Source organism: Cyprinus carpio, chromosome A18 (assembly GCF_018340385.1).
Source record: "Cyprinus carpio isolate SPL01 chromosome A18, ASM1834038v1, whole genome shotgun sequence".
In the NCBI taxonomy this organism is placed as follows: domain Eukaryota; kingdom Metazoa; phylum Chordata; class Actinopteri; order Cypriniformes; family Cyprinidae; genus Cyprinus; species Cyprinus carpio.
In genome coordinates this window covers 22,236,007-22,248,568 of record NC_056589.1, presented here as the reverse complement: position 1 = coordinate 22,248,568, position 12,562 = coordinate 22,236,007, and the positions used below count along the sequence as shown (strand labels likewise).

At 37.8% G+C, this 12,562-nt stretch overlaps 2 protein-coding genes across 2 annotated transcripts in view; one reads left to right on the top strand and one right to left on the bottom strand.

The window, feature by feature from the left end:
• Nucleotides 1-3,512: 3,512 nt before the first annotated feature.
• hsbp1b (heat shock factor binding protein 1b) lies at nt 3,513-5,254 on the bottom strand. The gene is made up of 4 exons (XM_042775467.1): nt 5,008-5,254; nt 4,691-4,757; nt 3,973-4,096; nt 3,513-3,830 (listed from the first exon to the last, which is right to left on the bottom strand). Exons 1-3 carry the CDS (start codon nt 5,050-5,052, stop codon nt 3,978-3,980), a joined length of 231 nt encoding a protein of 76 aa, XP_042631401.1. The 5' UTR covers nt 5,053-5,254; the 3' UTR covers nt 3,513-3,830; nt 3,973-3,977.
• The window catches only part of LOC109109917 (solute carrier family 66 member 2-like), a 55,739-nt gene continuing 47,188 nt past the window's right edge, over nt 4,012-12,562 (top strand). Inside the window, exon 1 of the mRNA XM_042775464.1 lies at nt 4,012-4,131. The gene's annotated coding sequence lies outside the window, so the exon portion shown is untranslated. The remainder of the gene's footprint in view (nt 4,132-12,562) is intronic.

Below are 12,562 nucleotides of genomic sequence, written 5' to 3'. Positions count from 1 at the left end.
ACCATCTTCTTTTTTTTAATAAGTGGTCATCATGTCCTCCAATAAACAAAAAAACAAAAAAAACAATGTTTAAGGTAATTTAATAAATAATATATTTTTAATCATAAATTATCCCCCCAAAAGATCATTTAAAGTCATTGTTAGGGATGTAAGGATTCACTCAACTCACAATTCGATTCACGAAACTGATTTCACGATTTTTTCACTTTTTGATTTTTTATACTGTTTTTTTATTTTTTTTTTTTTTTTTACAAAATTAGATTTAAAACAAATTATAAGTAAAAAAAAGGTGTCCTTTTATTATTGCTTGGAAAAAAACCCTGCACATTTCTTTGTGAAACAGAAATATTCAAATAACTAGGGCTGTCAATAGATTAAAATTTTTAATCAGATGAATCACACTCTTTGTCTGTGATTAATCGCACACTTCATGAAATTAAGTATAGACCATTTATCTTGTTTCAAATGTTTATTTTGTCATCATAAACTATAATCATCAAAAATCTGTATTTTCTGCAAACTTTTTTCAAGATAAATGTAGATGTCTTTCCAAAAAAGGACTCTAAAAGAACACTAAATTTCCAAAAAAGGACTCTAAAAGAACTCCAAAAGGACACCAAAGAACCATCTGATATAAGTAGCCCATATAAGCAAATAAATAAAAAAATACTATATATATATGAGAACTGTGTAGTATGGGTACAGTGCAAAAGCAAAAGCAAATAGCTTTTTTACATTTTAGAGAAGTGAAGTTGCGATACCGAACAGGACCACATGGTGATGCCAAAAACCCATCAATCAACCGTCCGCTGACTGCTCAATCATTTCTTCTTTATTTAGTCCATTCAGTATTACTAACAGATGACGCATCTGTCTTTATGAATGCGTTATTGGCTCAATCATTTCTTCTTTATTTAGTTTATTTTGATTTGTTAAAAGACATAACCTTTATCATAGTAATTGTTTAAAAAATAAGTTAAAAAAACAAATTATTTTGAAATAAATTTTTGTTACATGTTTGTTTGTTTGTTTGTTTCCATATTTAAATGTATCTGTGACTATCATTTACAAATTTTCTTACTCTATCACTCTCACTCAGCAAACTATAATAAGTGCATAAAAGTATCACTCTTAAACCGCGTGGTTGCAAAAATGGCAGAGAAGTAAATCTCTTACAACAGGGCAAACCGTGCGGTTGCAATTCTATGTAACCATCAGCGGGCACCGCCAAAGACCTTCGAACAATCCATGGCTAACCAGCAGGCAAAGGTACTGGAGACATGAGATTGAATAGTAAGAAAAATCATTTTAATGTCATGAAAAAAAGCATTTGAATACGATGCTGTCTTATTACATTTATTTCTCTCTTCTCCCCTTTTTTAAGATTGACAGCAGGAAGGAGCAGCTGGACTTGGCTAAAAAAATAGCTAAAGCAGGCCAAGAAAGAAGCCCAAGGGAGCTCAGACAACAAGCTGCTCATGTCAGTATCTCATTCCAGGCCTTTGAATAAGGGGACGTTTGTTTGCTCTTCCAGCTATTAGAGTCCTTTTGTAGATGAATATGATATACACATGTGAAAAGCATTTTATGGGCCCTATTTTAACGATCTGAAACGCAAGTGTCAAAGCGCAAAGCGCAAGTAACTTTGTGGGCGGGTCTCGGCGCTGTTGCTATTTTCCCAGCGGGATAAATGGCTCTTGCGCCCGGCGCAAATCTAAAATGGGTTGTTGTCTGAAGTAGCTTCATTATTCATAGGTGTGGTTTGGGCGTAACGTGAAATAAACCAATCAGAGCGTCATCCAACATTCCCTTTAAAAGCAGGTTCGCAAGTTCCATTATGGATTGCTATTGTTATGGCGTATTTACCAGGCGTACGCCAGGAGCGGTTCACAGCCGTAGACTGATGATGTACATATATGTCTTGCCACTATTGGGCAAACAGGTCTGATCCTTAATTACTACAATTAGCCTGAATAATTTGTAAGCTAGATTTATGCCTATTTTTTCACATCTTCGGGCACACCACAATGAATTTCCGTCATCTCATGTGTTAATATTTTTTTAGTGTAACAATTTATGATTTGCAAAAATACTGTTGCATCTGTGTAGATTACATGAGCAAAGTGTATGCGCATTGTGCACGCTATACATTATGGTCAAGCATGCGCCCTTAAAATAGCATAACGAACAACGCGCAACGCGCCACTGACTTTAGACTAGGTTTTTTCTGGTCAGTGGCGCAATTGTTTAATGGAACAGCAAAATATAGCACCAGGGATTGTTTGCCCAAGGGAGCCGGAACACGCCTCTCATGTCAGTTTTTCATGCGCAGAAAAACCGCCCAGGGAGCGCAAGTTCATTCACTAGTTTAGCGACGTGCTTCTGTGGAGGGAAAAGCGCGCTTTTGCGGGTGCAAAATAGGAATGACACATGCGTCGGTGTACAAAGTCAATTGCGCTGGGTGCAAGATAGGGCCCTATGTGTGTTCAGGGTGGTGGAGAAGAAGAAAGCTGTGCAGAGGTGTGAGGAACAGCTGCTGAAGATGGAGGTTCAGGTTACAGACAGAGAAGAGAACAAACAGATCGCCCTGAGAACCTCCAAACTCAACTACCTGGATCCACGCATCAGCGTCACTCTCAAATACACAAACATGCTACACAGGAAGTCCTATATACAATAACAGAACATATAAATTTGTGAGAAAGCGCTTTATTGGCAAGTACTATGGACATGACTGAACCACTGATCTATAATATAGATCAGTGGACTGAACATGACTTTGTGAGAAAGAGCTTTATTGCCAAGTATGCTTGCGCATACAAGGAATTTGTTTTAGTGACAAGCTTTTGATTAAGGTTATTAATTTAGAACACCTAATGTAAAAAAAAACACTACAGTAATGAAAATCATCTGGGCCTGATCCAGGTTTATTAGATTCTGTACGACATACTACCATGATTTACGAATGCGTTTTTATTATAAATCTAATGTAAATTATTATTAATTCAAAATATTTAATTGTTTTGGGGAAAAATGTTCATGGTTTGACCTTTTGTTGAGACGGATCTGTTTTAAGTCCAGTATAATATACCAATGCAAGTCTTTTTCCCCAACAAGTCCAGATTCAAAAATAGATTTTTCTTGGGTTGGGAGTCTTCTCAAGCAATTTAGTAAAATTTTAGCTGAAGCCATTGATGTTCCGCATTAGGCAGTAGACCTTTGATAGTGGTATGGTTTCAAATTGCATGTAAAGGTGTTAATCATCATCTTACCCAGCTTAAATATTGATCAGATATAAACAAAGTGATTTACATTTCTAAGAATTCTGTCAGTTTTAGCTTGAGCGTATTTGACCCAAGAGATTTTGCATGTCAGCATATGTTCCTTTGATACGTTTAACTTACTTGGAACTGTTAGAGAGGAGCAGGTGAAACAGTGAAAGATAGTGGTGTTACAGACTTCTCAGTTTGGGTTAACTAGGCTATACCAGTAAAGAGAGATAAGGACACAGGTTTTAAGAAACAACTTTAATTCGACAACAAACTCACTTTAACAGGAATTTAACAGGGTTGGCACTTGGGCTAGTGCTATTACAGTAATGCAGGGTTTGGTTCTACAGTTGGATGTCATGTTTAAAAAGTTATTTTCCATTGCAGAAAAGGGTTGGGGGGGGGGGGGTGTTTAAGTGTAGCATACAGTCACAGTAATAGGACTGACTTTAATTCTTTCTAAATATAAAAAAAAGCATCACATCAAATCAAAATATGTTAGTCACCATAGAGAAAATTTTGCTGCTCCTGAAGTGTTTATAGTTTCTTCTACTCAGCATTCTGTGAAAGATAACATTGGATCAGGTCGTTGCATTTTAATATAGTATACCAGTATGAAATGCATTTCAAATTTCCGTTTATAATCAGACATTCATAACTGGTTTCAGCTAAAATGGTTTAATTGATAGAAATAAGAAACTACCTCTACTAGGAAGCGTCTCCCTCTTTGGCCTTGTTCTCCCCCTCAATCTCTTCCACTCCTGCCTGAGTCATCAGGTCTGCTATATTCTTCTCTAGATCATCGATGCGGGTGCTCATTTCATCAAGTTAATCTTATTAAGGAAGATAGGATCAAGTACAGGTAATACCACTGTTTAAATCCACAGGCACTGAGTGCATGACTAAAGCAGTATCTCTGTAGATTTTGACTGTAAACTAAATGTGTGTTTACTACACCTGCATAGTACTGAATTAAAGCATGTATGCATTTGGATTTTTGGAGATAGTTTTATTAACCTGGCCACGGGGTGGCGATAGGATTTTGAACTTGTGGTTGTAAAATTTTGGTTCTGTGAAAACATTCAAAGTTTGAAAATGCCACTTCAGAGTATCTTGATTTAAGACTCTTTGGACTTTTGCATTGGAAAATGACAAAATACTAAGGACTGAAGTGTTTTTTAGCAGTGTATGCAACATTTAATGCCATTACTATGGATTTAAGATTTTCTGCTCTGATTTAAGACTTTTTTTCTTTAATTTGTGGACGTGCGTATTAATACTTTAAGACCTGCAAAAACCCTCTTTCCTCTTTTGTTTCACACGGACTGCATGTAAAATTTGAGGCATTACCTCTGGGACTACGGCCGCGTCAATGAAAAAAAAATAAATTATACAGCTATACTAAAAACAAGAAAGGATATTTCTCCCGATGATCTGGTCTGACATTGTCTGGAACTTATCCTGCATCTGCTGCAGCAATGTCTGTACCTGTTAGGGAGAAACATTCATTTAATCCGACGTGTAATAATGCAGAAAGACATGCAATTAAATAAAATAAAAAGACAAAACAAATCAATCAGCTTAAGTCACGACAACTATATTCTCAGAAAAATCTAATTTAAAATATTAAACGAAGATTACATCGCATCAAAATAATCCAACTAGAACACATAAACAGGGCCTAGCATTAGCCTAGCTTAGCAAACCACAAAAATATGTAGTTTATTATCAAACCTACCACTGCTGTGAGATCCTGCACCGATTTTGGGTCTGTCTCTGCCATATTTTTAAAATAAATAATCTGTACAATAGCAAAAAGATGTTTATTCTTCTTTAAATTGTGTATTTTCTCGGCTCTTTTCCTACTGATCAGCTGTTGGATAAATCACGGAGTCGTGACAAATATCGCGAGATTTTAGAGACCTCTCAGTGTGAGATTCCCGCAGCTGCAGGCAGGCAAATAGGCTGTATGCACGGCGGTGAATGACGTACTTCCGGTGAAATCTAAGGATGCTGGATTACTTCCGCCGATTGTAGAGTGCTACGCTATACCTAATAACTTATATTGTCTTCTATACTCTTTGGCTAATACTACAGGAACGTTAGTCACAAAAAAAGACAAAACAGCCTCCACTCATATTGTTGAAGCATATTTGCTTTATTATATTAAATAAACATATATATATATACACTAATATATACATAAATATACATATATACAAAAATACATCTAAACGTATGAAAGTATCTTTTCAAAGACGGGAGGACAGCACCTCTAGCCATCACTGCTGTGTTCCGCAGTGTACAGCATTTGCTAAATTTAACACCTTTCTAAGTTTCCACACGTTTCCTAAAGACAAGGAAATACAGAAGAGGCGGGTAGTTAATATAAGACGAGACCATTTAACAGTTACAAACCAGACAAGAGTCTGTAGCCGACATTTCCAAAGTACAGACCTGATCGAGCCGCAAACCCCGGCCGGCCGCAGACGTCTGAAGAATGGAACTGTCCCCCGTTGCTTTTTTCATTGGAACAACTTCAGTCTTCCAGCCCCACGGACCGGAGTTTGGGAAAGGGTAGAGCGACCAAACACAGACACACTGCATACCGAAGCCCCTTCTATGGATGTGGAATATTCGGACCACGACTACTGCTCTAGTGCTGAGCCTGCTGCCCTGGATTTGTCCCTGGACCACAATGAAGATCAAATAGCGAGGCTGCAAAAACAAATTGAGGAGATAACCATCAAGCACCAAGTTCTGTTTGGAGCGGTTTGCTGCGTCCGATGATGACATTAGGTTTTACACAAGGTAAGCTGACTCAGAAGTTCCATGAACATTCATTAAAACATTAATTTCACCTCACCAGACATGTACCGCAGCATTGACCAACAGTAAGCACTTGTGCAAATTGCGCATGCCAATCCCTCTCGCCTACGACAAGTCCAAAAGGACAAAATATGTTACACACTGATAGGTGTATTATTCTGTAAACGCTGGCATTAGGCTTATATAATCTCCTAATATAATGTTGTATTAATGGGAATTACGACTAGAATGCTAATAAATCTGCAATTTAAAACTGTCAATGGGCACTTAACACACCATCAAATAAAATATGGGTTACACTTTATTTCATTGTGTCCCTGTTACAGTGTAATTTTGCATTTAAGTACTGAGTAATATTAATGAACTACATGTACTTACTGTAGGGTTAGGTGCATGTAATTATGCCTTAATTTATAGTTTTTTACTATAATAAATACATGTAACATCTGTAAATTTTAGTAACATAAAAATAAAGTGTTTACTGAAATACTGTATGTCCCACAGGTTTGCGACTCATGCCCACTTGATGGCCTTTTGGAGGCAGATAGAGCCAGCAACAGGCAAGATCGTGCGTGTGACAAGAGCACGGACTGAAGCCAGGACAGATGAGGTCCCTCATGCTGTCAATGCAACGGTACATGTATTCTGAAACATTTAATATGAATAAGATATCTTTTTGTTTTACAGTCAAACTTACTGTGCCAGTTATGGTGTTTGTGTAATAGTAATAAAATATTTTCTTCTTTTCACAGTCTCTTCAACCCATTGATGAGTTTTTTCTGTTCATGACATATCTGTCATTGGGTCTGGTGCAGAAAGATCTGGCCCACAGATTCAGAATCCACCAATCAACTGTAAGCCGAATAATCAACCACATGGGCTAACTTTCTCTACACTGTGCTTGGAGCTGTTGGCATTTGGATGGATGAGGAGACGGTCAAAGCTCACATGCCAGATGTTTTTCAGTCTTACTCCGATACACAAGTGATTTTGGATTGCACTGAACTACGCTGCCAAACACCACACTCTCTTCTCCTTCAGAGCGAAGTATTCTCCAACTACAAATCTCACTGCACTTTCAAAGGGTTGATTGGGATGGCTCCTCACGGTGCTGTAACCTTTGTGTCATCTCTCTATGAAGGAGCCATCAGTGATAGAGAGATTTTAAAGCAGTCTGGTATTGTGTCTCTTCTAAAACCAACAATGGCTGTAATGGTGGATAAGGGTTTCCTTGTGGAAGACTGTGTGCCCTGCAAAGTCCACATACCTACCTTCCTGTCAAAGAGAGCACAACTGTCTGGACCAGAGGTCAGGAAAACACAGTCTATTGCAAGACTCAGAGTCCATGTTGAGCGCCTCATTCGAAGGGTGAAGGAGCACAAGATATTCAGTACAGCAATACCACTTTCTCTCACAGGAAGCATCAATCAACTGTACACAGTAGCCTGCCTCTTGGTTAACTACCAAAACGGGCCCTTAGTTAAAGCCTGGGCAAGCAATTGCTAATGCTGAAGAAGCAGAATTAGACAGGCAGAAATGTTTAATACAGTTTATTACTGTATAATCACAGTAATAATCATTTTGGTTTTAAACTTTTAGAACGAGTCCTTATTCTCTGTACATAATTCGAAATTTGATTTGAAATTAAATTGTCAACAAATATAGAATTGTGAAACAAATATTTTAAATGACCTTTTGATGACAAGACAAAATAAAATGACATGTTTGTAAAATCATGCATCAATTCATTTCCGCCGCACTGTGCCTCTTTAGTTACTTGTGCATAGAGAGGTATTTTGGCAGATATGTAAAAAAGAAAAACAAATCACACCTCTGTTTCAGGGAGCTTAACACAGAAGTGTCTCTGTAAATGCGCTGCACAAACATGTCATCATGGGCACAGACAACAAAGTCACACCATTCCATACCCGTCATAAGCAACTGCCCCTGCACTTGCCAATAATAAGCATGGCTTTCCTTTAATTTATATGTTCCATGATCAACTCTGAGGTACCTGCAGTCAATGTAGCTTAGTGCATTTGGGCATTTCATCTCAACCAAGCCGAATGATGGTCTCTCAAGCGGGTCATATACCAGCCCATCAGGTGACGCACCCAGCCAAGGTGCATCTGGATGAATCACCAGTCCACATTTCCTTAAGTTCAGGTTTTTAAGAGTTGCATAGTCCTTTAAGGCACCTGCCTCCATATCCAGTCCCCTCTTCATGTGTGTTGTTTGTCGTGTCCCTCGGATGATCCTCTCAGCTAGGTTTTACTGCAGCATTTGGACCTCTAACATGGCTAACCTCCCTAAAATTTGAAGCAGTCACCCTCTCTTTCCTCAGTGAATGCCACTCAGGTGCTGCACTTTGACATCTGGTTGCTTCCTCAATGAGGTGTGACTGCAACAAAATCACAGACAGTGAGTGGAGATGCAGCTGTTCCTGGTTTGTTGGCACATATTTACAGTCTGTTGGCTTTAACTGGTAGCCCTCTTGTGGCACTGTTGGGAATGGGGGTGCATCCTTATGGGTGATAAAACCATCAGGTGTAGGTGGTGGATGCTGATACGATAGGATACTACCAGCTTGTACCTTACCGAAAATCGACTCCACGAGTGGCTTGTCAGGTGAGAGATTTATTGTGCAGATAAGGGGAAGAGATCCTGGTTTGAAGTCGGCATAGACAGCTTTAGGGTCGAGTGTTGATGGGTCTGGCAGCTCACCACTGTAGGCCTTGTATAGTGAAGATCTGGAATAACATTATCAGGGAATCAATAAACATTTTTGCTACAGAGTATAGTATAGCATAGCATGCATGTTTACACTGACTGCATACCTGATTCCACTTGCTGAAGTAGCACCTGGTTTGGGCTTCACTACCACCATGGCATCCACCGGTCCCGGCTTCACTCCCTATTTATTAGATGCCATCAAAAACTATAGCAAAAGACTGTAGCAAAACAAACATTATGTCAGATATTTAATTGATACAAACCATTGTTCGTGGTTTATGCCACTTCTGTTCTGTTTGGGTGCATGATAGGACAGGAGGGACGACAGACATTCCAGATTCATAGTAATGGGCTGTCTGGTAAAGCAAAGCAACCAAATGGTTGCACATCCCACTCCCAGCCACACAGGAGCAGGAGCTGTTAACCAGCACAACTGGCTCTGAATCACGTAATGCCATCTAAAATAAGTGTAAAAAATAAATAAATAAAAAAGTAGTCATCAAGTATATCAGCTACTCAGCCATAAAGTTTAAAACCATGTATCTATGCTTGGAACAGGTAAAGACAACAACAGTTTCAAGGTAGAACATGAGCAGTTTGAAGGGTAGCTGAGTAAGGGAAATAGCCAACATTCTGCATCTGCAGCCATCACATAAAACTACATTTCATATCATTATTCTTCAGATTTTAAACTCCCTGTGTGTTATAGACTAACTAGAAAGCCTGCACACTCTGCTACCCTGTATCTGCAACTGCGGTAAAGTTAGTTTCATATTCATATATTTAGATTTTTACCTTCAATAACTTTCTTATGGTGTATTAAAAAATGGTTCATATGAGTAAATTATTATTATAAACAAGTATGACTATCAGCTCCAGCTCTTGTTTTCTCTTGTAGTCGTTTTATTTAAAAAAATGGGAATATTTTTTTTGTAGCTCATTGTCAATGATATTAACTCGTTTTATTGACAAAAAGTCTGAATGTGCGATTATGAAACCAACTTTGCCGCAGTGCATCTCCATTACCACTGTTTCAGCTATAATTTGCAGTGATAATGCAGTGCTAATCATCTGTCTTTGATAAAACTGCATTACATTTTTATTCTTATTTTGTACAATAATCATCCATACTAGCTAAGATAACAGCTGTGGCGATCCAAGCGGAACAGTGGTAACGTTAGAAAAGTAAAAACTGAACTTGACTGAACATGTCCAATAGAACTTTGAACGTCACTTTTAAGCTACTGCTCCTACTCTCAGATGGTGTGGAGTCTCTGCTTTCCTCATAGAGCGGTAGCAGTGAGCTTTCACTGAGATCTCATTTGTGGCCCTGCTTTTACCTGACACTTTCAGACAAAATTACAAACACATTAAATGTCAAACATTTATACTAACGTGATTAACCTGCTGCTGGACGGATCGTAAAAAATAATAACTAGTATTAGCAGTTCAGTTCAGGCGGTTCAGGCTAGCTGAATTTACCTTCATAATTGCAGAGATAAGACGACACATAAAACTTGAAACCTTTCTCAAGTTTGCTCTGTGGCGTTGTACTGCACATCCTTACAATTCTTCGCACATCATTGATTGTAAATTTGGGCAACTCCAGCAAACACCGAGTAAAATTAGAAGACTCTGCCATAATCGCGTTTTCCTCCGCTTCAAACCTCTCCAACCGGAAACGGAAGAGCAGCCTTGCGTCAAACGCGGAAGTACGCGTTCACAAAACCAAATAACACAATGGCGTGATCAAACGACGCACAGTCATTTCATCTACTACAAAAAAACAGGTTAAAAAAATACATACCAAAATGATTTTGTTGTTGTTGCTTTCTTTTTTTTGCCCCATTTCATTTTCCGACAATTTCAAAGTGTTGAAATTCCTATAATATAAATTATATCCCTGCTGAAAAAAACAATAGAAACCATTACAGAATTTGTAATGGTTTTAATGGTTCTAATGGGAATTCTAATGGTTTTAATGGACACTGTAATGGTCTCTGTTGGTCTCTATTGGTAATTTGCTTTCTTCTATTGGTGGCATGTATTGTCTATTGGATACCATTAAGGACCAACAGAACACCTTTGGAAACTTCTGGTGGTATCTACTGGACACCAGTAGAAACCATTATGACTCCAATAAATTAAGTGGTTTCTTTGGAAAACTGTAATGGTCTTAGTGGGTAGGCTAGACTGCTGAAAAAAAAATGTAAAAAAAATAAATGAACACACAAACAATAGAAACCATTACAGAATTTGTAATGGTTTTAATGGTTCTAATTGGAATTCTGTTGGTTTTAATGGACATTGTAATGGTCCCTATGGGTCTCTATTTATAATTTGCTTTCTTTTATTTGTGGCATGTATTGTCTATTGGATATCGTTAAGGACCAATAGAACACCTTTGGAAACTACCCACCCAGCACCAGACGTCATTCGGACATAGTTTTTTTTTTTTTTTTTTTTTTGCTAAATCTCGGCCCGTCATGGCCTTCTTTTAGATCAAAAATTGACGTTGAAAGTTGGTTTTTGCTTGTTTCGTCGGATTTGGTCCAAATTTTGCCCTAAACTCAGCAATGGTCTTTGTTTTGTCTTTATGATTTGGTTCCAATATAGCCCCAAAATCTATGTTTAATATTAGGTTTTGTTTGGTCCATCTGATTTGGTCCAAATTCTAGGCCAAAATAAATGTTGAAATAACAGTGAAATTCTGCGTGACTTCTACGTGCTGTAATGGGCGCGCGCGCTGAACTGGAGCGGAGGACGTCACCATGGAAACGAGGCGGCAGCCCAACCGTCAAGCAGCTGAACGCTGACTCTCAATGTGGTTTTCACTATTGTTTTTTAGGTAAGTTTCGTCTATATAATTACACAAATAGTACATTAAAGTGTTTCTGACACTTTATTTCATGTAAATGATACGCTTCCGTTTAATATTTACTTTATAGAAATGGTTTAGTGTCGTCAGAAAAAGTCCGTTAGCATCTCCACTGTAAGGCTAACTACAAGAGGTAACGATAAACTTGAGCTCTTATTTATTAAGTTTGGGCTTTATATGTCATCTTATGTGTGGATGAGCGCTCTCTCGCTCTCTCTCTCTCTCTCTCTCTCTCTCTCTCTCTCTCTCTCTCTCTATATATATATATCTCAACGGATGAATGGAAGTAAGCTAATTAATTTAACCTAAAAGTATGCACTGTACAGTTAACGTTACATCACTTACAATGGGCTGAAAACTTCAGGTTTTGATCTTTCATAGTAACGTTAAACACATAAATACCACTTGTTCTGTTATTTCAGAAGTGCCAGAAAAGAAAAAAAAAAAACCTCTATGACACAGGAGATGTTCCTGATTTTAAAATTTCTGAAGGGAGATAATTAAAAAAAAGACACACACACACACACACACACACACACACATATATATATATATATATATATATATATATATATGTGTGTGTGTGTGTGTGTGTGTGTGTGTGTGTGTGTGTGTGTGTGTGTGTGTGTGTGTGTCTGTGGAGACTTTGCTTGTTAGTTATTTTGATGTCCACGCTGTAGGAGCATTACTAAATTAGTAAAACTAAAATGTTTAAGTCTTTTTTTTTTTTGTATATATTCTGTCAATTATTATTTTTCTTTTCTGCATTTCACCTCTGCTATAGTTTATTTATAATAAACCTGTCATTGTATAATGAATATTGTTGTCTCTGTGACAGTATGCTTATGTTCCC